The sequence below is a fragment of the Symsagittifera roscoffensis genome, chromosome 1 (assembly GCF_963678635.1).
Source record: "Symsagittifera roscoffensis chromosome 1, txSymRosc1.1, whole genome shotgun sequence".
In the NCBI taxonomy this organism is placed as follows: Eukaryota; Metazoa; Xenacoelomorpha; order Acoela; family Convolutidae; genus Symsagittifera; species Symsagittifera roscoffensis.
The window spans coordinates 22,888,293-22,910,745 of record NC_087062.1 but is presented as its reverse complement, the minus strand read 5'-3'; the positions used below and the strand labels follow the sequence as shown (position 1 = coordinate 22,910,745).

The 22,453-nt window shown below is 33.8% G+C and overlaps 3 protein-coding genes across 3 annotated transcripts in view; 1 reads left to right on the top strand and 2 right to left on the bottom strand.

Annotated features, from left to right (window-relative positions):
* Nucleotides 1-7,242: 7,242 nt before the first annotated feature.
* Nucleotides 7,243-8,837, bottom strand: LOC134853588 (uncharacterized). The gene is made up of 4 exons (XM_063869623.1): nucleotides 8,577-8,837; nucleotides 8,038-8,146; nucleotides 7,415-7,638; nucleotides 7,243-7,254 (listed from the first exon to the last, which is right to left on the bottom strand). The coding sequence occupies exons 1-4, from the start codon at nucleotides 8,694-8,696 to the stop codon at nucleotides 7,243-7,245; spliced, it is 465 nt and encodes a 154-aa protein (XP_063725693.1). The 5' UTR covers nucleotides 8,697-8,837.
* Nucleotides 8,838-9,243: 406 nt separating this feature from the next.
* LOC134841497 (ubiquitin carboxyl-terminal hydrolase 7-like) overlaps nucleotides 9,244-22,453 on the top strand; it is a 289,862-nt gene continuing 276,652 nt past the window's right edge. The window contains exon 1 of the mRNA XM_063857534.1: nucleotides 9,244-9,270. The gene's annotated coding sequence lies outside the window, so the exon portion shown is untranslated. The remainder of the gene's footprint in view (nucleotides 9,271-22,453) is intronic.
* LOC134841514 (endoplasmic reticulum mannosyl-oligosaccharide 1,2-alpha-mannosidase-like) overlaps nucleotides 21,335-22,453 on the bottom strand; it is a 399,351-nt gene continuing 398,232 nt past the window's right edge. Inside the window, exon 11 of the mRNA XM_063857546.1 lies at nucleotides 21,335-21,684. Within this exon, the coding sequence (XP_063713616.1) occupies nucleotides 21,407-21,684 (278 nt within the window). The 3' untranslated portion in view covers nucleotides 21,335-21,406. The remainder of the gene's footprint in view (nucleotides 21,685-22,453) is intronic.

Here is a 22,453-nt window from a genome sequence, read left to right as displayed (position 1 = left end):
GCTAAATTTTTTTTCTGACCAAGCCTATTTTGTGCAGAGGCGCTTTTGGTGCCAATGCTTACTTACTTTGAAGGAGTTTGAATACCAGCCAGGATACTGTCAGTTGCTTTTAGCCTAATTGTTGTGATAAATTTATTAAATAGGTAAGTATTCAAATCTATTTGATAAGTTTTCTTTGAATGCACTCTGCGACAGCGGAGGGCAGCCCAATTCTCTTGAGCCGAAAAGCACATTTTTGGGCCAAAACTTTCAAGAATAATTGGCACATACTTCAAAGAGGTTCTTGTGTACACCATTACGTGAATGAGAATTATTTCGAAGCCTAGTTACTAACAGGGGGCAGATCTAGGATTATCTCGAGGGGGGATCTTCAAAAAATTTCGAAAACTTGTCGACATTTTCCTTCAAATTGCTGTTCCGACCTCTCCGAAATCCCTATAAAGACCCTAATTACAGGGGCGGATTTAGAGGCGGGGGCGGACGCCCCTCCTCCCTCAGGGATTCGACCCTTACCGACCCAAAGGGTCCGTTTGAACTATTTTCAGATATCTAATTTTGGCTGACGGACCCTAAAATTTTTCTAAAGGCGCCTTAGGCGCCAATATATACTTATTTTAAGGGGGGAGCGCGCGCCGAAAAAACGCGATTTTTTAACAACATTTTCCAAAAAGTGCCAAAAACCGCTTTTTTGTGCTATTTTTTTTTCAAAATTTTGCCTGCGGCGCAGAAACTTTGACCGAAACAGGGACTTTTTAGTGCTTTGGGAGAGCTCGGAAAACCACTGTTTTTTTTCACTATATAGGCTAATTTGACAAACTTTGCTGTGCCGCCGGCATAGGCATAGCTATTGAGAAACAGGCCAAGAAAGGTATTTTTATGGGTTTTTTGTGCGCACTCCCTCCAAATTGGTAAATACTGACGCCAAAGGCGCCTTTAGAAACCTTTTAGGGTGGGTCAGCCAAAAATAGACGTCTTAAAACAGATCCAAAGAAGGGATATTAATTTAAAACCCGGAAAAAAGGCAGCCAAATATATCCAAACTGGGACAGTCGGATGCTGTAGAAGTAGCCCGGAATTTTCCGAACACGTTCATGAAAAACTAATTTTTTCTTTTGAATTAGCGTAGTTTTTTACGCGGCGTGATGAGATAGCGATATAAATCGGCAGACGTAGAACGCTAGAAAAAAATTTTCATCGAAAAATGAATAACAAAAAATGGGAGAAACGGTCCCAATTTTTGTTGTTAAGCAGCGCTAAAAAGCATTCAAATAGAGTTTTCCTTTAAACAAACTAAAAATTTCTTCATTTGGATTTTAAAAAATTTCATGAGACTCAAAATTAAACTAAACACATTTTTTATCAACACTGACTAACAGGGCTTTTCTATGATACTAGCGTGTAATGCACCTGTGGTGCTTCGAAATTTAAACAACTCAAAAAACTATCCTTTGAGTGTACTCTGACAACACCCAGTTAGAGGGTTCGTTATTACAAATTTAGCTAAGTTTTTTTATTCAGATTTTTCATACAAATTTTTAAGAACCATTAAATTTTGCGAAGTTTTGTAAAAGTTCTCCGGAGAATTTAAAATGAACTAAGAAACGTCACATCTGGGAAACTGAAAGCAATTGAGCAGTCGCATTTGGACGCAAGATTTGCAACTCCTGAGAGTACTTTTACAGTACCCGAGTAGGGAAATTCAAATTGTGAGAAACCTCACCTTAAGCTTTCTTTTTTGATGGCAAAATTCGCAATCTTTGAAAGTACACAACTACAGGGTTGGGAATTTCACTTTAACGAATTATTTGTTATTTGAGTTTTCTGAAAATTTCCATAAAAATCAAGAAAATCGTCGTATCTCTTAAACAAAAATGATTTGGGCATTCTTAACTGGAGGCCAAATTTCCAACCCCTGAGATTACTCTGACAGCCCCCCAACAACAGGTTAGGAAATTCAAACTTGGAAAAAACAATTAATTTAATTTTCATGAATATGTTTATAAAAAAAATCACAAAATACGTCATATCTGGAAAACTACAAGGATTTGAGCAGTCAAATTGGGAGGCCAAACTCGCAACTCCTGAGAGTACCCTGACAGAGCCTCACTACAGAGATGAAAATTTCAAATTTTGTGAAACTTTTTATACTTAAGTTTTCTGAAAATTTTGTAAAAAAACCTAAAAAAAACGTCATATCCCGAAAACTACAAATATTTGAGCAACCATTTTCAGAGGCAAGATTCGCAATCCTTGAGGGTACCCTCACAATATCCAACAACAGGATAGAGATCTTCAACGTTTTGGAAATTTTTAAAATCTAAATTTTTGATTTTCTTTTGAAAAAATCATAAAAAACGTAATATCTCGAAAACTACAAGGATTTGAGGAGTGAGAATTAGAGGCAAAATTTGCAACCCCTGACAGTACCTGACAGCATCCAACTACAGGGTGAGAATTTCAAAAAATGTCAAATTTTTCTAAATTAAATTTTCTAGAAATTTTCAAAAAATCTCGAAAATTGCCTATCTCGTAAACTAAAAGGATTTGGTTATTCATATATGGAGGTCAGAATCGCAAAACCTGGGAAAACTCTGAAAAAATCCTAGTATTGGGTTGCTAATTTCAAACTTGATGAAATAAACACTGAACTGGAAAATCGAAAAAAAACCTTAACCATTGCAATATACGATATAGCTAAACGTGAAAAAATTACTTTGTTGAACATGCAAAAATAATACGTTGAAAAACTTAAACATGGTGAGATAGTGAAGCCCGCATTTAAATATATAATAGATAGATAATAGTTAAAAAAATTAGGCCACGGGTAGACAGACATAATCAAATTAATTAAAAAAGCAGGTATGCTTCGAAATTTTTTGACAACTCATGAAAAACCACATATATTGGAAACAACATCTGCAAACTTTTAGTGTACTCTGACTGCACCCAATTACAGGGTTGGTAGTTTCGAACTTTAAAATTTTTTTAAATTCCCATTTTGAAAGCGTCATCTCGAAAACTTAATGGCTGAGAAATTTGGAAGACCGATTTGCAACCACTGAGAGTCCCTGAGAGCACCCTACTACAGGCTTAGGAATCCAAATTTTTTTTTAAACCTTAGTTTCCAAAAAAAATTGAGAGTACTCTGACAGGACCTAACTACAGGCTTGGGAATTTAGATTTTCAAAGAATAATATTAATTTAAGTTTTCTGAAAATTTTTGAAAAAATCACAAAAAACATCAAATCTCGAAAACTACAAAGAATTCAGCAGTCATACTTGGAGGCAAGGTTCACCATCTTTGAGAGTACTCTGACAGGACCTAACTACAGGGTTGGGAATTTCAGATTTTTAAGAACTAAAAATAATTTGAGTTTTCTGAAAATTTTTGAAATCACAAAAAACGTCTTATCTCAAAAACTACAAAGAATTGAGCAATCATATTTGGAGGCAAGGTTCGCGATGCTTGATAGTACTCTGACAGTAACCAACTATAGGGTTGGGAATTTCAGATATTTAAAAAATGATAACAATATAAGTTTTCTAAAAAAAATTTTTGAAAAAATCACAAAAAACGTCATATCTCGAAAACTACAAAGAATTGAGCAGTCATACTTGGAGGCAAGGTTCACCATCTTTGAGAGTACTCTGACAGGACCTAACTACAGGGTTGGGAATTTCAGATTTTCAAAAACAAAAAATAATTTGAGTTTTCTGAAAATTTTTGAAATCACAAAAAACGTCTTATCTCAAAAACTACAAAGAATTGAGCAGCCATATTTGGAGGCAAGATTCGCAGTCTTTGAGATTACTCTGACAGGACCCAACTACAGGATTGGAAAATTCAGATTTTGAGGAAAAAAATTAATGTGAGGTTTCTGAAAAATTTTTGAAAAAATCACAAAAAACGTCATATCTCGAAAACTACAAATATTTGAACATTCATTTTGGAGGCAAGATTTTTAACTTCTTAGAGTACTCTGGCAATACCCAAAAACCTGGTTGGGAGTTTCAATTTTTGAAAAACAATTAATAAAAACTTTCTGAAAATTTTTGAAAAAATCACAAAAAACATCATATCTCAAAAACTACAAGGATTTGAGCAGTCATATTTGGAGGCAAGGTTCGCGATGCTTGATAGTACTCTGACAGTACCCAACTATAGGGTTCGGAATTTCAGATATTTAAAAAATGATAACAATATAAGTTTTCTAAAAAAATTTTTTGAAAAAATCACAAAAAACGTCATATCTCGAAAACTACATAGAATTGAGCAGTCATATTTGGAGGCAAGGTTTGTAACACCTTAGAGCACTATGACAGCACCCAACTACAGGGTTCGGAACTTCAAGTTTTGTAAATTATTTTGTTATTTGAAATTTCTGAAAATCTTTCAAAAAATCTAGAAAAATCATCTTATCTCGTTAACTAAAATGATTCGGGCATTCAAAATTGGAGGCCAAATTTGCAGCCCTAACTCGATATTGGGCTGCTTAATTTAAACTCGGTAAAATAACCACTAAAATCAAATTGGAAAAACGAAAAAAAAATTCTAAACTGTTGCAATATAAGATATAGCTTAAACATGCAAAAATAATACGTTGAAAAAGCTTAAACATGGCGAGATAGTGAAGCTCGCATTTAAATATATAATAGATAGATAGATAATAGATGAAAGTTAAAAATTTAGGCGACGGGTAGACAGACATAATCAAATTAATTAAAAAAGCATGTATACAGACAGACAGACAGACTTAATATTTCCTCGAAAAAAAAATAATGAAAAACAAGGGACCTGGTTATTTTCAACGGACCACTGTATCATAGTAGTACCCAAAAATGGCTCTTTTCCAGTTCCTCCTTTGATTTTTTTGGAAATTTAATATATGAAAACTTATTTAAAATGACTTTTCATGTTATAAAATGCATTAAAACGCGTCAGCGTGAACAGGTGAAAAAATTTTCACATTTCGTACATGCAAAATGCCCTGTGAATAGGGGGTTGTGCGGACTTACTTCTAGTAGGTAAGTTACTAGTAAATGTACTAGTAAATTACTAGTAAGTAAAGTAAGGCTTATTACCAGTAAGTTAAACCAAAATGAAATTTTTGAAAGAAATGAGGCTCAATTATCAGAGGAAAGAGAAGATAAACTTGTTTTCATATACTGCAACGCTGCTTTACTTGATAATACTGATCATAATGATTATTTCGCGGTTTTTTAGTTTGTGTAAAATCTCAGGGTCTTCAAACTTGGTAGTTTTCAAGCAGACCCTGAGTTTTTGAAACTTACTAGATTTTCTTGAGCATTGCAATATATGATATAGCTTAAACATGAAAAAATTCTTTCGTTAAACATGCAAAATTTTATGCTTAAACATGAGAGATAGCTGTCACTCGCATTTAAATATAGTATAGATAGATAGAGAGATAGATAGATAGATAGATAGATAGATAGATAGATAGATAGATAGATAGAAGGATAGATAGATAGATAGATAGATATAGATATAGATATCACCAAACCCATTCCTTTTATTATTTGCAGCAAAAAATAAAATAAAAAACACCCAAAGACAAATTTACTCCCCACCTCCAGTGGTCAGGACAAAACTCGGATTTAACATTTTTGCTTCGAGCAGAAAGAACCTCTTGCCAAAACCAAGCAGAACTCATGATTACAACTAAGTAACAACATGATATTATTCTTCGAAGAAGGAAAAAGATCTCAAATAGTAAAACAGCACTTGTCAAAATGATAATCATAATGTTAGAAAGTTCTAGTCATAATTTCATGGTAAACTTTTAGCTGGAAATAAATCTATCTACTTTTTGGCAAAAATATTTCTGCTTAAAGGAAGAATAATTGGTAACTCAAAATTTAGGCTTTTGCTAAAAATATTTCATCTCTAAAGCATCAATGAAATTACATGCCTTAAACGCATTCGCATCTTTGGATTAACTTCATTTGAAAAAACTGTTTCAAAGGTAGTTGGTTTAATTGGAATTCTAAAAATTAGTAATTTGATTTTGTAATTTTGTTCTTGCAAACTTTGTTCATGAAAATTCGAGCTCAAGATCAGGAGCTGATGTAAATCAAGGGGGGATTTACAAAAAAATGTTCGAAAATCTTTCAATTGTATTTGAGGCTGAATTAATGCATACACTCCAGTAAAACTGAACAGACAATTTCGGCTCAACTACTATGCAATCTCGGCAGCAAAAAACTAACTCCTAAGGTAACGCTACCACTTGTCCGTGGATTCGTGGAAAAACCCTTTTAGACATCATTTTTATCTCATAATTTCACTGTTCAAAACGTTCGTTACAAAAAAAAATCTAGAAGCCGATCGTGCACATGTGAACGAATCGATTTTTTGGCATTCGTTCTGCAATTATCAACGCATAATCTAACAATTATGCACGCATAATCTAACGCGTCATTTTAAGGTCTTCTTCCTGATAAGGTGCCAAACCCGGTTTACCAGGAGAGAATGGCATTTAAAATACAGAAATGAAAATCTACAGAAAAAATGAAAAAAAACAAGAAAAGCAATGAAACAAAAAAGGACCAACTCGTTCATTAAAAAGTACTTTCTACTTTTACAACAAAAAAAGATAGCCTTAGTGAAATTTTGAATTCCAAAGAAAAATTCATGATTGAACTTTTTGATAGAACTAACCCAAATTGGTTCTCGTTTTTAGAATTCAAAGAGCTACTTTTGGAAGCAATATGGACTAAAAAGCAATGAGAACATTTTTTCAATTGTTGACAGAAAAACTTAGAAAAAATTAACTTAAGAAAAACAAAAGAATTCCGAAATCAAAAAAATATATATATGATAAAATCAGCTGATTGAACAAATAAAAGCATAAAAAGTTAAAACCGAAGTTAGTATATGCACACTGAAAAAACAAACAAAAAACAAAAAATTTTCTGAAAATTTTTTTTCGAAAAAATTTCAAAAAAAGAAATTTAACATTTTTATTTTTTTTTCTTTCATTTTTATTAGGAAGGGTCTGAGAAAGTGATTTAGATTTGTCTGAAACATTTTGTGAGACTTATGTTATTCTTATGAAAACCAACAAAAAGTAATTGAAAAAAAAATCATTCGGAAAATGAGCAGAATTAAAATCGACACTCAAGTGCCGAAAAAATACCGAACTTTTTTGGCACAAAAAATACTATTAAAGTAACTCATAACAATCACACAAGGTCCATATCTAACCTAACATGCACATACTACATGTACCTCTACAGTAAAACACGTGCGAACTTGAGAACTCTGTGGACAAACTTATTTTTACGGGAAAAAGTCTAGTACCCGGTTGCAATACCCTTACAGTACATTCTTACGCGATTCTTCAAAGGCAATAATTGTCCTTTGAGCAAATCTATTAAGCATTTGACATACCTGGTTGCTGGGCGTATCACTAGCAGCCCCGGCTGCCATCGGTGGCACACTGATGACCAGGACAATGGCCTGTCCAATCTGGACTCCAGCCCCCACGAGGGCCACAATGCGATTGACCTTCCTCTTGGGGATGACGTCACCGATATAGATGATAGTGAGGATGACAGCCACGATTGAGAGAACACCGGCAACAATGGAGAACAGCTGGCCCGAGATTATGTAGGCTGCAAAAGTACAAGTGTCAATCAAAAATTAACAGTGATGCAAAAACTTTCTTTGATTAAATGTTTTGGAATAACTTGTAAAAAAAACTTCGAGGTTAATTCACACTGTTTTCTGAATCCAATTTCTAGTGATTCGGTTGAGTTTGTATATACTATAAGTCAGACCTGGAACTTTTTGCTAAGAGCAAAATAGCATTGAGTGCAACAACTTCTTATATTCCAGCCATTTGAAATTCAATAATAGATAACCTAGTAGTAAAAATGGTTGGTTGCATTACATAGTTCATATTTGCACTGGAGATTTGATCTTTGGGCCCAATAAAACGATACTTTTCAACCTACTTCAAAAAAGACAGTTAATTTAAACTTCATTAAAAACTTGATTGGGAAAATTAGTACCTGGTTTGTCGATGGCGCTTGTCTCTGCGGCAGAGGGACATACTAGCTCTCCCCCTAGAGTCCCGATCAATTCATAACACACAAACCACACGCCCCAGTAGGCAACCACCTACCATGACATTCAAACAATTCAGGAGCGTTTGTAGCTATGCCAAACTGATAGCCAATTCGGCTATCTCAAACGCCTTCAACGACTGTTTCAAGTAAAAAGGCTTTAAACTTAAAGTTAGTTTCAAAACCTCATTTTTTAAGAATGGAATTATTAACAATACATTTAGAAGCACACATACGTCTGAGGCAGAAAAATTTTTAAAAATTTGTCCTTGTAAAATTTAAGCTTGAAACCAAAATTAAGACAAATTTTGAATTATTTAAGGCTTCAAAAAGAAGTTTAAAAAACTATGTATTTCTGAGTCGAGCTATTTAAAATTCAATTTCATCCAGATTTTTACGCAACAAATTCAGGTGGATGCAATTTGGAACATAAATTTAGATAGCATTTCCCCTCATTTTTATGAAAACAGTTTCAAACGACAAACCTTTCCATACGCGCTCCAAACACTCTCGAACACGAAGTGAAAGGGGGCGAAAAGGAATAATGCTTTGGGGTAGTATGCAATCACTTGCAGCACCACCGCAATCACAGAGAGCTCCTTCATTATTGCATAAGCCGCTGCAGATAAATTTAAATGGCTTACAAAATATCGAAAGAATACGAATTCGAACGGTATAACGCAAGGTATATGCTTTTTAATTTTCAATTAGAATTACTAAAATAATTTCTTATCCAAGCATTTGTTTCCAAGTTTGTAAACATTATTTTGGCTTCTTCCATCGTCCAGCAAATTACCACTTTCATTCACGCACTGTTCTTTTGGCAAAACACCCTTTCTCCTCAGCTAAAAACTAGATAAACAAGCAGTGCTTAACATCCTGATGCTACGAAAAGCTATCGCATTATCGCATTTTGTGAATACCAGAACCATTTTCTTATTTAATCGATGAAACTACAATTGAGCACTAAATTTAAATTGAGTGCAAAGGCTAAGACAATGTAGCGTGCCGAGGGGCACCTCAATTCATACTGGCTGCTAAATTTTTTTTCTGACCAAGCCTATTTTGTGCAGAGGCGCTTTTGGTGCCAATGCTTACTTACTTTGAAGGAGTTTGAATACCAGCCAGGATACTGTCAGTTGCTTTTAGCCTAATTGTTGTGATAAACTTATTAAATAGGTAAGTATTCAAATCTATTTGATAAGTTTTCTTTGAATGCACTCTGCGACAGCGGAGGGCAGCCCAATTCTCTTGAGCCGAAAAAGCACATTTTTGCGCCAAAACTTTCAAGAATAATTGGCACATACTTCAAAGAGGTTCTTGTGCACACCATTACGTGAATGAGAATTATTTCGAAGCCTAGTTACTAACAGGGGGCAGATCTAGGATTATCTCGAGGGGGGATATTCAAAAAATTTCGAAAACTTGTCGACATTTTCCTTCAAATTGCTGTTCCGACCTCTCCGAAATCCCTATAAAGACCCTAATTACAGGGGCAGATTTAGAAGCGGGGGCGGACGCCCCTCCTCCCTCAGGGATTCGACCCTTACCGACCCAAAGGGTCCCTTTGAACTATTTTCAGATATCTAATTTTGGCTGACGGACCCTAAAATTTTTCTAAAGGCGCCTTAGGCGCCAATATATACTTATTTTAAGGGGGGAGCGCGCGCCGAAAAAACGCAATTTTTTAACAACGTTTTCCAAAAAGTGCCAAAAACCGCTTTTTTGTGCTAATTTTTTTTCAAAATTTTGCCTGCGGCGCAGAAACTTTGACCGAAACAGGGACTTTTTAGTGCTTTGGGAGAGCTCGGAAAACCACTATATAGGCTAATTTGACAAACTTTGCTGTGCCGCCGGCATAGGCATAGCTATTGAGAAACAGGCCAAGAAATGTATTTTCATGGATTTTTTGTGCGCACTCCCTCCAAATTGGTAAATACTGACGCCAAAGGCGCCTTTAGAAACCTTTTAGGGTGGGTCAGCCAAAAATAGACGTCTTAAAACAGATCCAAAGAAGGGATATTAATTTAAAACCCGGAAAAAAGGCAGCCAAATATATCCAAACTGGGACAGTCGGATGCTGTAGAAGTAGCCCGGAATTTTCCGAACACGTTCATGAAAAACTAATTTTTTCTTTTGAATTAGCGTAGTTTTTTACGCGGCGTGATGAGATAGCGATATAAATCGGCAGACGTAGAACGCTAGAAAAAAATTTTCATCGAAAAATGAATAACAAAAAATGGGAGAAACGGTCCCAATTTTTGTTGTTAAGCAGCGCTAAAAAGCATTCAAATAGAGTTTTCCTTTAAACAAACTAAAAATTTCTTCATTTGGATTTTAAAAAATTTCATGAGACTCAAAATTAAACTAAACACATTTTTTATCAACACTGACTAACAGGGCTTTTCTATGATACTAGCGTGTAATGCACCTGTGGTGCTTCGAAATTTAAACAACTCAAAAAACTATCCTTCGAGTGTACTCTGACAACACCCAGTTAGAGGGTTCGTTATTACAAATTTAGCTAAGTTTTTTTATTCAGGTTTTTCATACAAATTTTTAAGAACCATTAAATTTTGCGAAGTTTTGTAAAAGTTCTCCGGAGAATTTAAAATGAACTAAGAAACGTCACATCTGGGAAACTGAAAGCAATTGAGCAGTCGCATTTGGACGCAAGATTTGCAACTCCTGAGAGTACTTTTACAGTACCCAAGTAGGGAAATTCAAATTGTGAGAAACCTCACCTTAAGCTTTCTTTTTTGATGGCAAAATTCGCAATCTTTGAAAGTACACAACTACAGGGTTGGGAATTTCACTTTAACGAATTATTTGTTATTTGAGTTTTCTGAAAATTTCCATAAAAATCAAGAAAATCGTCGTATCTCTTAAACAAAAATGATTTGGGCATTCTTAACTGGAGGCCAAATTTCCAACCCCTGAGATTACTCTGACAGCCCCCCAACAACAGGTTAGGAAATTCAAACTTGGAAAAAACAATTAATTTAATTTTCATGAACATGTTTATAAAAAAAATCACAAAAAACGTCATATCTGGAAAACTACAAGGATTTGAGCAGTCAAATTGGGAGGCCAAACTCGCAACTCCTGAGAGTACCCTGACAGAGCCTCACTACAGAGATGAAAATTTCAAATTTTGTGAAACTTTTTATGCTTAAGTTTTCTGAAAATTTTGTTAAAAAAACCTAAAAAAAACGTCATATCCCAAAAACTACAAATATTTGAGCAGCCATTTTCAGAGGCAAGATTCGCAACCCTTGAGGGTACCCTCACAATATCCAACAACAGGATAGAGATCTTCAACGTTTTGGAAATTTTTAAAATCTAAGTTTTTGATTTTCTTTTGAAAAAATCATAAAAAACGTAATATCTCGAAAACTACAAGGATTTGAGGAGTGAGAATTAGAGGCAAAATTTGCAACCCCTGACAGTACCTGACAGCATCCAACTACAGGGTGAGAATTTCAAAAAATGTCAAATTTTTCTAAATTAAATTTTCTAGAAATTTTCAAAAAATCTCGAAAATTGCCTATCTCGTAAACTAAAAGGATTTGGTTATTCATATATGGAGGTCAGAATCGCAAAACCTGGGAAAACTCTGACAAAATCCTAGTATTGGGTTGCTAATTTCAAACTTGATGAAATAAACACTGAACTGGAAAATCGAAAAAAAAACCTTAACCATTGCAATATACGATATAGCTAAACGTGAAAAAATTACTTTGTTGAACATGCAAAAATAATACGTTGAAAAACTTAAACAAGGCGAGATAGTGAAGCCCGCATTTAAATATATAATAGATAGATAATAGTTAAAAAAATTAGGCCACGGGTAGACAGACATAATCAAATTAATTAAAAAAGCAGGTATGCTTCGAAATTTTTCGACAACTCATGAAAAACCACATTTATTGGAAACAACATCTGCAAACTTTTAGTGTACTCTGACTGCACCCAATTACAGGGTTGGTAGTTTCGAACTTTAAAATTTTTTTAATTCACATTTTGAAAGCGTCATCTCGAAAACTTAATGGCTGAGAAATTTGGAAGACCGATTTGCAACCACTGAGAGTCCCTGAGAGCACCCTACTACAGGCTTAGGAATCCAATTTTTTTTTTAAACCTTAGTTTCCAAAAAAAATTGAGAGTACTCTGACAGGACCTAACTACAGGCTTGGGAATTTAGATTTTCAAAGAATAATATTAATTTAAGTTTTCTGAAAATTTTTTAAAAAATCACAAAAAACATCATATCTCGAAAACTACAAAGAATTCAGCAGTCATACTTGGAGGCAAGGTTCACCATCTTTGAGAGTATTCTGGCAGGACCTAACTACAGGGTTGAGAATTTCAGATTTTTAAAAACTAAAAATAATTTGAGTTTTCTGAAAATTTTTGAAATCACAAAAATCGTCTTATCTCAAAAACTACAAAGAATTGAGCAGTCATATTTGGAGGCAAGATTCGCAGTCTTTGAGATTACTCTGACAGGACCCAACTACGTGGTTGGAAAATTCAGATTTTGAGGAAAAAAATTAATGTGAGGTTTCTGAAATTTTTTTGAAAAAATCACAAAAAACGTCATATCTCAAAAACTACAAGGATTTGAACAGTCATGTTTGGAGGCAAGATTTGTAACTTCTTAGAGTACTCTGGCAGTACCCAAAAACCTGGTTGGGAGTTTCAAATTTTGAGAAACAATTAACAAAAACTTTCTGAAAATTTTTGAAAAAATCACAAAAAACATCATATCTCAAAAACTACAAGGATTTGAGCAGTCATATTTGGAGGCAAGGTTCGCGATGCTTGATAGTACTCTGACAGTACCCAACTATAGGGTTGGGAATTTCAGATATTTAAAAAATGATAACAATATAAGTTTTCTAAAAAAAAATTTTGAAAAAATCAAAAAAAAAAAAATATCTCGAAAACTACATAGAATTGAGCAGTCATATTTGGAGGCAAGGTTTGTAACACCTTAGAGTACTATGACAGCACCCAACTACAGGGTTCGGAACTTCAAGTTTTGTAAATTATTTTGTTATTTGAAATTTCTGAAAATCTTTTAAAAAATCTAGAAAAATCATCTTATCTCGTTAACTAAAATGATTCGGGCATTCAAAATTGGAGGCCAAATTTGCAGCCCCTAATTCGATATTGGGCTGCTTAATTTAAACTCGGTAAAATCTTCGTATCTCTTAAACAAAAATGATTTGGGCATTCTTAACTGGAGGCCAAATTTCCAACCCCTGAGATTACTCTGACAGCCCCCCAACAACAGGTTAGGAAATTCAAACTTGGAAAAAACAATTAATTTAATTTTCACGAATATGTTTATAAAAAAAATCACAAAAAACGTCATATCTGGAAAACTACAAGGATTTGAGCAGTCAAATTGGGAGGCCAAACTCGCAACTCCTGAGAGTACCCTGACAGAGCCTCACTACAGAGATGAAAATTTCAAATTTTGTGAAACTTTTTATGCTTAAGTTTTCTGAAAATTTTGTAAAAAAACCTAAAAAAAACGTCATATCCCGAAAACTACAAATATTTGAGCAGCCATTTTCAGAGGCAAGATTCGCAACCCTTGAGGGTACCCTCACAATATCCAACAACAGGATAGAGATCTTCAACGTTTTGGAAATTTTTAAAATCTAAGTTTTTGATTTTCTTTTGAAAAAATCATAAAAAACGTAATATCTAGAAAACTACAAGGATTTGAGGAGTGAGAATTAGACGCAAAATTTGCAATCCCTGACAGTACCTGACAGCATCCAACTACAGGGTGAGAATTTCAAAAAATATCAAATTTTTCTAAATTAAATTTTCTAGAAATTTTCAAAAAATCTCGAAAATTGCCTATCTCGTAAACTAAAAGGATTTGGTTATTCATATATGGAGGTCAGAATCGCAAAACCTGGGAAAACTCTGAAAAAATCCTAGTATTGGGTTGCTAATTTCAAACTTGATGAAATAAACACTGAACTGGAAAATCGAAAAAAAACCTTAACCATTGCAATATACGATATAGCTAAACGTGAAAAAATTACTTTGTTGAACATGCAAAAATAATACGTTGAAAAACTTAAACATGGCGAGATAGTGAAGCCCGCATTTAAATATATAATAGATAGATAATAGTTAAAAAAATTAGGCCACGGGTAGACAGACATAATCAAATTAATTAAAAAAGCAGGTATGCTTCGAAATTTTTCGACAACTCATGAAAAACCACATATATTGGAAACAACATCTGCAAGATTTTAGTGTACTCTGACTGCACCCAATTACAGGGTTGGTAGTTTCGAACTTTAAAATTTTTTTAATTCACATTTTGAAAGCGTCATCTCGAAAACTTAATGGCTGAGAAATTTGGAAGACCGATTTGCAACCACTGAGAGTCCCTGAGAGCACCCTACTACAGGCTTAGGAATCCAAATTTTTTTTTAAACCTTAGTTTCCAAAAAAATTTGAGAGTACTCTGACAGGACCTAACTACAGGCTTGGGAATTTAGATTTTCAAAGAATAATATTAATTTAAGTTTTCTGAAAATTTTTGAAAAAATCACAAAAAACATCATATCTCGAAAACTACAAAGAATTCAGCAGTCATACTTGGAGGCAAGGTTCACCATCTTTGAGAGTACTCTGACAGGACCTAACTACAGGGTTGGGAATTTCAGATTTTTAAGAACTAAAAATAATTTGAGTTTTCTGAAAATTTTTGAAATCACAAAAAACGTCTTATCTCAAAAACTACAAAGGATTCAGCAGTCATATTTGGAGGCAAGATTCGCAGTCTTTGAGATTACTCTGACAGGACCCAACTACAGGGTTGGAAAATTCAGATTTTGAGGAAAAAAATTAATGTGAGGTTTCTGAAAAATTTTTGAAAAAATCACAAAAAACGTCATATCTCAAAAACTACAAGGATTTGAACAGTCATGTTTGGAGGCAAGATTTGTAACTTCTTAGAGTACTCTGGCAGTACCCAAAAACCTGGTTGGGAGTTTCAAATTTTGAGAAACAATTAACAAAAACTTTCTGAAAATTTTTGAAAAAATCACAAAAAACATCATATCTCAAAAAATACAAGGATTTGAGCAGTCATATTTGGAGGCAAGGTTCGCGATGCTTGATAGTACTCTGACAGTACCCAACTATAGGGTTGGGAATTTCAGATATTTAAAAAATGATAACAATATAAGTTTTCTAAAAAAATTTTTGAAAAAATCACAAAAAACGTCATATCTCGAAAACTACATAGAATTGAGCAGTCATATTTGGAGGCAAGGTTTGTAACACCTTAGAGTACTATGACAGCACCCAACTACAGGGTTCGGAACTTCAAGTTTTGTAAATTATTTTGTTATTTGAAATTTCTGAAAATCTTTTAAAAAATCTAGAAAAATCATCTTATCTCGTTAACTAAAATGATTCGGGCATTCAAAATTGGAGGCCAAATTTGCAGCCCCTAATTCGATATTGAGCTGCTTAATTTAAACTCGGTAAAATAACCACTAAAATCAAATTGGAAAAACGAAAAAAAATTCTGAACCGTTGCAATATCAGATATAGCTTAAACATGCAAAAATAATACGTTGAAAAAGCTTAAACATGGCGAGATAGTGAAGCCCGCATTTAAATAAATAATAGATAGATAGATAATAGATTAAAGTTTAAAAATTAGGCGACGGGTAGACAGACATAATCAAATTAAATAAAAAAGCATGTATACAGACAGACAGACAGACAGACTTAATATTGCCTCGAAAAAAAAATAATGAAAAACAAGGGACCTGGTTATTTTCAACGGACCACTGTATCATAGTAGTACCCAAAAATGGCTCTTTTCCGGTTCCTCCTTTGATTTTTTCGGAAATTTAATATTTGAAAACTTATTTAAAATGACTTTTCATGTTATAAAATGCATTAAAACGCGTCAGCGTGAACAGGTGAAAAAATTTTCACATTTCGTACATGCAAAATGCCCTGTGAATAGGGGGTTGTGCGGATTTACTTCTAGTAGGTAAGTTACTAGTAAATGTACTAGTAAATTACTAGTAAGTAAAGTAAGGCTTATTACTAGTAAGTTAAACCAAAATGAAATTTTTGAAAGAAATGAGGCTCAATTATCAGAGGAAAGAGAAGATAAACTTGTTTTCATATACTGCAACGCTGCTTTACTTGATAATACTGATCATAATGATTATTTCGCGGATTTTTAGTTTGTGTAAAATCTCAGGGTCTTCAAACTTGGTAGTTTTCAAGCAGACCCCGAGTTTTTGAAACTTACTAGATTTTCTTGAGCATTGCAATATATGATATAGCTTAAACATGAAAAAATTCTTTCGTTAAACATGCAAAATTTTATGCTTAAACATGAGAGATAGCTGTCACTCGCATTTAAATATAGTATAGATAGATAGAGAGATAGATAGATAGATAGATAGATAGATAGATAGATAGATAGATAGATAGATAGAAAGATAGATAGATAGATAGATAGATAGATATAGATATAGATATCACCAAACCCATTCCTTTTACTATTTGCAGCAAAAAAATAATAAATAACACCCAAAGACAAATTTACTACCCACCTCCAGTGGTCAGGACAAAACTCGGATTTAACATTTTTGCTTCGAGCAGAAAGAACCTCTTGCCAAAACCAAGCAGAACTCATGATTACAACTAAGTAACAACATGATATTATTCTTCGAAGAAGGAAAAAGATCTCAAATAGTAAAACAGCACTTGTCAAAATGATAATCATAATGTTAGAAAGTTCTAGTCATAATTTCATGGTAAACTTTTAGCTGGAAATAAATCTATCTACTTTTTGGCAAAAATATTTCTGCTTAAAGGAAGAATAATTGGTAACTCAAAATTTAGGCTTTTGCTAAAAATATTTCATCTCTAAAGCATCAATGAAATTACATGCCTTAAACGCATTCGCATCTTTGGATTAACTTCATTTGAAAAAACTGTTTCAAAGGTAGTTGGTTTAATTGGAATTCTAAAAATTAGTAATTTGATTTTGTAATTTTGTTCTTGCAAACTTTGTTCATGAAAATTCGAGCTCAAGATCAGGAGCTGATGTAAATCAAGGGGGGATTTACAAAAAAATGTTCGAAAATCTTTCAATTGTATTTGAGGCTGAATTAATGCATACACTCCAGTAAAACTGAACAGACAATTTCGGCTCAACTACTATGCAATCTCGGCAGCAAAAAACTAACTCCTAAGGTAACGCTACCACTTGTCCGTGGATTCGTGGAAAAACCCTTTTAGACATCATTTTTATCTCATAATTTCACTGTTCAAAACGTTCGTTACAAAAAAAAATCTAGAAGCCGATCGTGCACATGTGAACGAATCGATTTTTTGGCATTCGTTCTGCAATTATCAACGCATAATCTAACAATTATGCACGCATAATCTAACGCGTCATTTTAAGGTCTTCTTCCTGATAAGGTGCCAAACCCGGTTTACCAGGAGAGAATGGCATTTAAAATACAGAAATGAAAATCTACAGAAAAAATGAAAAAAAACAAGAAAAGCAATGAAACAAAAAAGGACCAACTCGTTCATTAAAAAGTACTTTCTACTTTTACAACAAAAAAAGATAGCCTTAGTGAAATTTTGAATTCCAAAGAAAAATTCATGATTGAGCTTTTTGATAGAACTAACCCAAATTTGGGAGAACTGGATCAACAACAGATTTTTTCATTACGCTGGTGAATTTTTAATTCAATGATCAATAAATACACTTTTCATATACACATTGGTCCGATTAGAGACATGGATCAATAGGTAATTTTTCTATTTCGCTGGAAAATCGAAGAATTAACATCCAATTTCGAATAAGAGTCACTCCTTTTTCTCTCGCACTGTAGCGTAATTTTTATTGCTTTCAGAAATAAAATAGAAATGAATTTAGAAAAAAAAACATGATTGCAAAAGTTTTTGTTTTCATGCAGCAGAACACAAAAACAAAAAATCAACACGACTTATAAAGTTGCCTTCACTGCGTTCATTTACACTTAATTATTGCCAAGTCACAATAACAGCGTTGAATTTAAAGAGCGTTGAAGAACACTGAGTCAAAACATTTCGGTTACTTATTGCTTTCAATTTGTAGAACAAAACACACCGAGTTTTAGAATTTTGATAATTAGCTTTTAAAAATTGAATTCAATTGCTTTAAGCACACCGGTTTCATATATAAATTATATTTATTCAGCTGGGAATTTTCACACACAGAGGCAAAGCTAAACTTTGTTCCACTTAGAGACACAAAAATTGAACGGATATAAATGAAGTAAAAGAAAAAACAATTGGAAAACAGATTTTCAAAAAATCATTTTTTGTCAATTAAAAATTGCAAAAGACCAAAATATCCGAAACAAAAGACCAAAAAATCCAATACAAAAATTTACAAATTACCTGACCCAGTAGAAAATTTACAAAGAGCTTTCAGAATCATAAGAAGAAGTCGAATTCTCAAAGAGTCCTTTCTGCGGAACTAAGCCGACGAAAATTAGCAGACGGACGATAGTCCGAAGAAGCACAAAAGCTCTAACTTGAAAAAAAAAACAGTTCCCAACTGGAATCGAATCACAAGTTTTTGCGGTCTCAAAAAGCTGTATTATCTCTACGCTAGATGCAACGGATGGTTAATTGAAATTGTTTTTACAATTACCAAGCGGTAACAATCCGACAATAACTGATCAGAAACTCTTCAGGCCGAAAAAAAATTCAAAAAATAAACTAACAAAAAAGAAACTCCCCCGTACCCTCAGAACACACATTTACACAGACATTTTTGGCCATCAAGCGACACAATATGAGGCCACAAAGTCGTTAAAAATAAGACGAAACATATGAAGCCGAAAAAAGGAAAAATATTGATTCATATTCGAACATTTCTTTTCAAAAATCTGAAATTTTAACAAATCAGGGTGATAAAAAACAATCAGCATAAAAAGAAAAAAATTGGATTAGGCCAAACACATGAATGAATCCATTCATAACAGCAAAAAACTTACAACTAAGCTTTGACACGCTGGCAAAACTGCACCTCCCAAACACAAGCGAGAAAACGGCAAAAAATAGCAAAAAGGAAAATCGAAAGCGATAAAAAATTTAAAAAGCTTTAGAAAATCAGATGTTTGATAGGTCCCGGAATCAAACCTCCGCCCTGGAGATTATGGATTTCCACACGATGGAAACATGCCAAAATTGCCACCAAGTGAGCAATTTTTGCGGCTTGGATGGAAAAAAAGTTGCTTCGTAGTATTACATTCACACCGTGTGTAAAGACCAGAAAAATTAGTTAATACTTTGTGTTTATTAGTTAAACCAAAAATTCTTATATGACGAAAGCTAAAACGCTGAATATCTGAAAACAAAATTCAAACCTACATAAAGAGACGAAGCGATGCAAGCTGTGAGATGGAAAGTGAGATGGAAATAACTAGGTCAAAAAAAATGTTTTGTTACTGGAGAAAAGAAAAATTCAACTTCAGAAAAACACAACCACTACCATTAAGCTTCTAGTATTTTCCGAGTAATGAATAAGCCGACATCCCTTTGGTTAGACGCCCAATGATATGAAAAAAAGGAACCCCAAAGGAAATTGTGGTCACGAAAATATTTTGAGCGATTTTAATTGTTTGAATTTTCACTTTAAAACTACGACTAACCTTATTTATCCAAAACAATTATAATCATTTTTGCCCTTTTTGCCACTTTAAACTGATGCAAAAGAAGCTCAGTTAACTGAAAAACAAGTCAAAATCATATAGTGGGAGCGGTGGTGAAGTGGTTACGTCTCCGCCTCTTAATCGAAAGGTCGGATGTTCGAGGACCACCATGAGCCCTGCTCGTTGCTTGAGGGTGAAGCAACATTACCCAGCCCCGAAAAATAACCAAAAAAAATTGCATGTAGTTCTTAAGCAGGGGCACAACAGCGGTTCGCCGTGATGAGCTGTACAGCTCCTATGTTGGTCCTAACCCTCGTTGATAAATGGTCTCAAAATAGTCTCGAAAATTCTAAGCGAAAAACAGCAAAATTGAAAATAAGCCGACAGAATAAAGGCCGACACCCAATAAGCTGAAAAGGTAATCACCTAAAGCAATCACGAAATCTACAAAAGCGGTAGATGTGAGATGAAGTTGGTACACAAATTAACTTGTTGGTTCTTAACGAAAACACAGGCTCCATTTTGCGGGATGTTTTTCCCATCTTTATTCTCGGAGAACCTAACTTGAGGCCCTTTGGAAAATCAATTTTCAAACAGAGCTTCAAAGGAACATGAAAAGTCGCCAAAAAATGAGCGTTAACAAATTCTAACAATTTGTTCCCAGTAAGCAAAAAAACAAAGTAAATATTTTAACATTTCACTTGAAAAACAAGTTGATCCAGTTAACGTTAACACTTGAAAAACAATTTTCGGGCCATTTAATTCAATCACATAAATACACAACAATCATTACAAAATAATACTACTTCCGATGAGAACAGTGAAAATAATGCATTTTGAAATAATAATAAATATATACAATTAGGATATTTCATAAGTCATATTTTACTTGGATACTACTCTGCACCAGCTTTCATAATATTTATAATTAAACTACAAAATCGGATACTATCTCAAGTTTGTGTGTTGATTTATTCTTGTGGATCATTAGTAGGTAAAATCGAAGAATTGACCAAAGCAATTTATAATTACAGTTGCCCACATAATTTACTGATAGTCTTTTTTTAGTAATTGATTTGGCAGACTGGCACTAATGAAAATGTAGTACATTTCCAAATGGTCACATAAGATTACCACTTAGTCCTATTTTCAAAATGGACTAGATTGGCCTTTTCAACTACGGGGACACCCTTTGCAATAGCACTTCGTCATATGTACAGGCAGAGCTTGAATTAGAAGAGGGCAACTTTGCAAGTTGATATCTCAAAATGATCAAATCATTTTAATTGATGAACTCAGGCTAATGAGATCTATCAATCGAAAAATGCTTTTACTTTATTGATCCAACTTCCGAAGGGAATGAGGGAAGATTTATGTTTGAGGTGGTTTTTTCTCCACACAAATTTATGACTTTCTAAATAGCTATTTTTGAACAGTCTGAAAATAGCCGAAATTTAATTTTAACGCCGAAATTTAGATAACAGCAAATTTATTTCACTTTTCATTTTGCTGTAAACTCTTTTACCGACTTGCTTAGTCACTCTTCAATAAATACTATCGATTGTTCGTTGTAGAAAATCACTGCATTTTTAGTTTGTCTTTTGTGTGGGGTTGAAAATAGGCAGTGGGTGTGCTTCCGTGTTGAACACAAACTTATCCAAGGGCAACAGAGTTCGTGTGTCATCGAAGAGAAGAAACAAATATTTCAGCGTTTCTCCGATGAAGAAGCTCTCCATTTTGTCTCTGGGTTGCACATTGTTCTGATCTAGCACATTGCTTATACTGGTGTAGCCACCCGAGGGAACTTTGGTATACTTTTCAATTGACTGGAATATTTCCCAGCCCCACTCTTGGTACTTTGTGTCACCTAAACAACAAAAACAAAATGAAGATAATGCAATCAAAACTTTAGTTTAGCCGTTGGAGCCATGAAACATAGCCAACAGACAATTGAAAAACTATTGCCAAAAAATGGACAAAGAAAAGCCTGGAGTACATGCTTGAAAACTTTCAAATTAGATTTTTTTTTAATAAATAATTACGTACATGACTTTCAAATTCGTAAAATTATAATGCTCAAAACACCTTTTCAATAAATCAAATCAAAGAAGAATTGAAGACAACTATTGTTATTCAATTATTTTTGGCTAATATTGGCTCAAGGAATAGATATTTGACATTGTAGGTCTGTGGTGCCATGGGATCGAGAAAAAGCGGCCTCTACAAAATTGCTCAAGAACCAAGCCGTTTGGAATTAAGTCGATTGAAGTAGTTAAATGTGTTTCTTGCTATAAAACAGGCAATTTGGGTTTTTTCGAGATAGAGACCCTTAAATGATTTCTACCTCGAAAAAAATGGCCCATTTTATTAAAAAAAATCTAAATTAATTGACACTCAAGTGCCTTAATTAAAACGGCTTCATCCTTGGGCAATTTTGCAGAGGCCGCAGATTATCGATCCTTTGAGAATACTGTCTGTCAATGCAGAAATTTAAGAGACTTGAACGTTAGGTGAATCATGAGACTAGTAAACACGCCCTAACACGCACAAAGAACCACAAAAAACCACTGGACCTCTTTGTGCCGATAGAACCATCACTAAATTTATTTTTTTTAAAAATAACGGCAAATACTAAA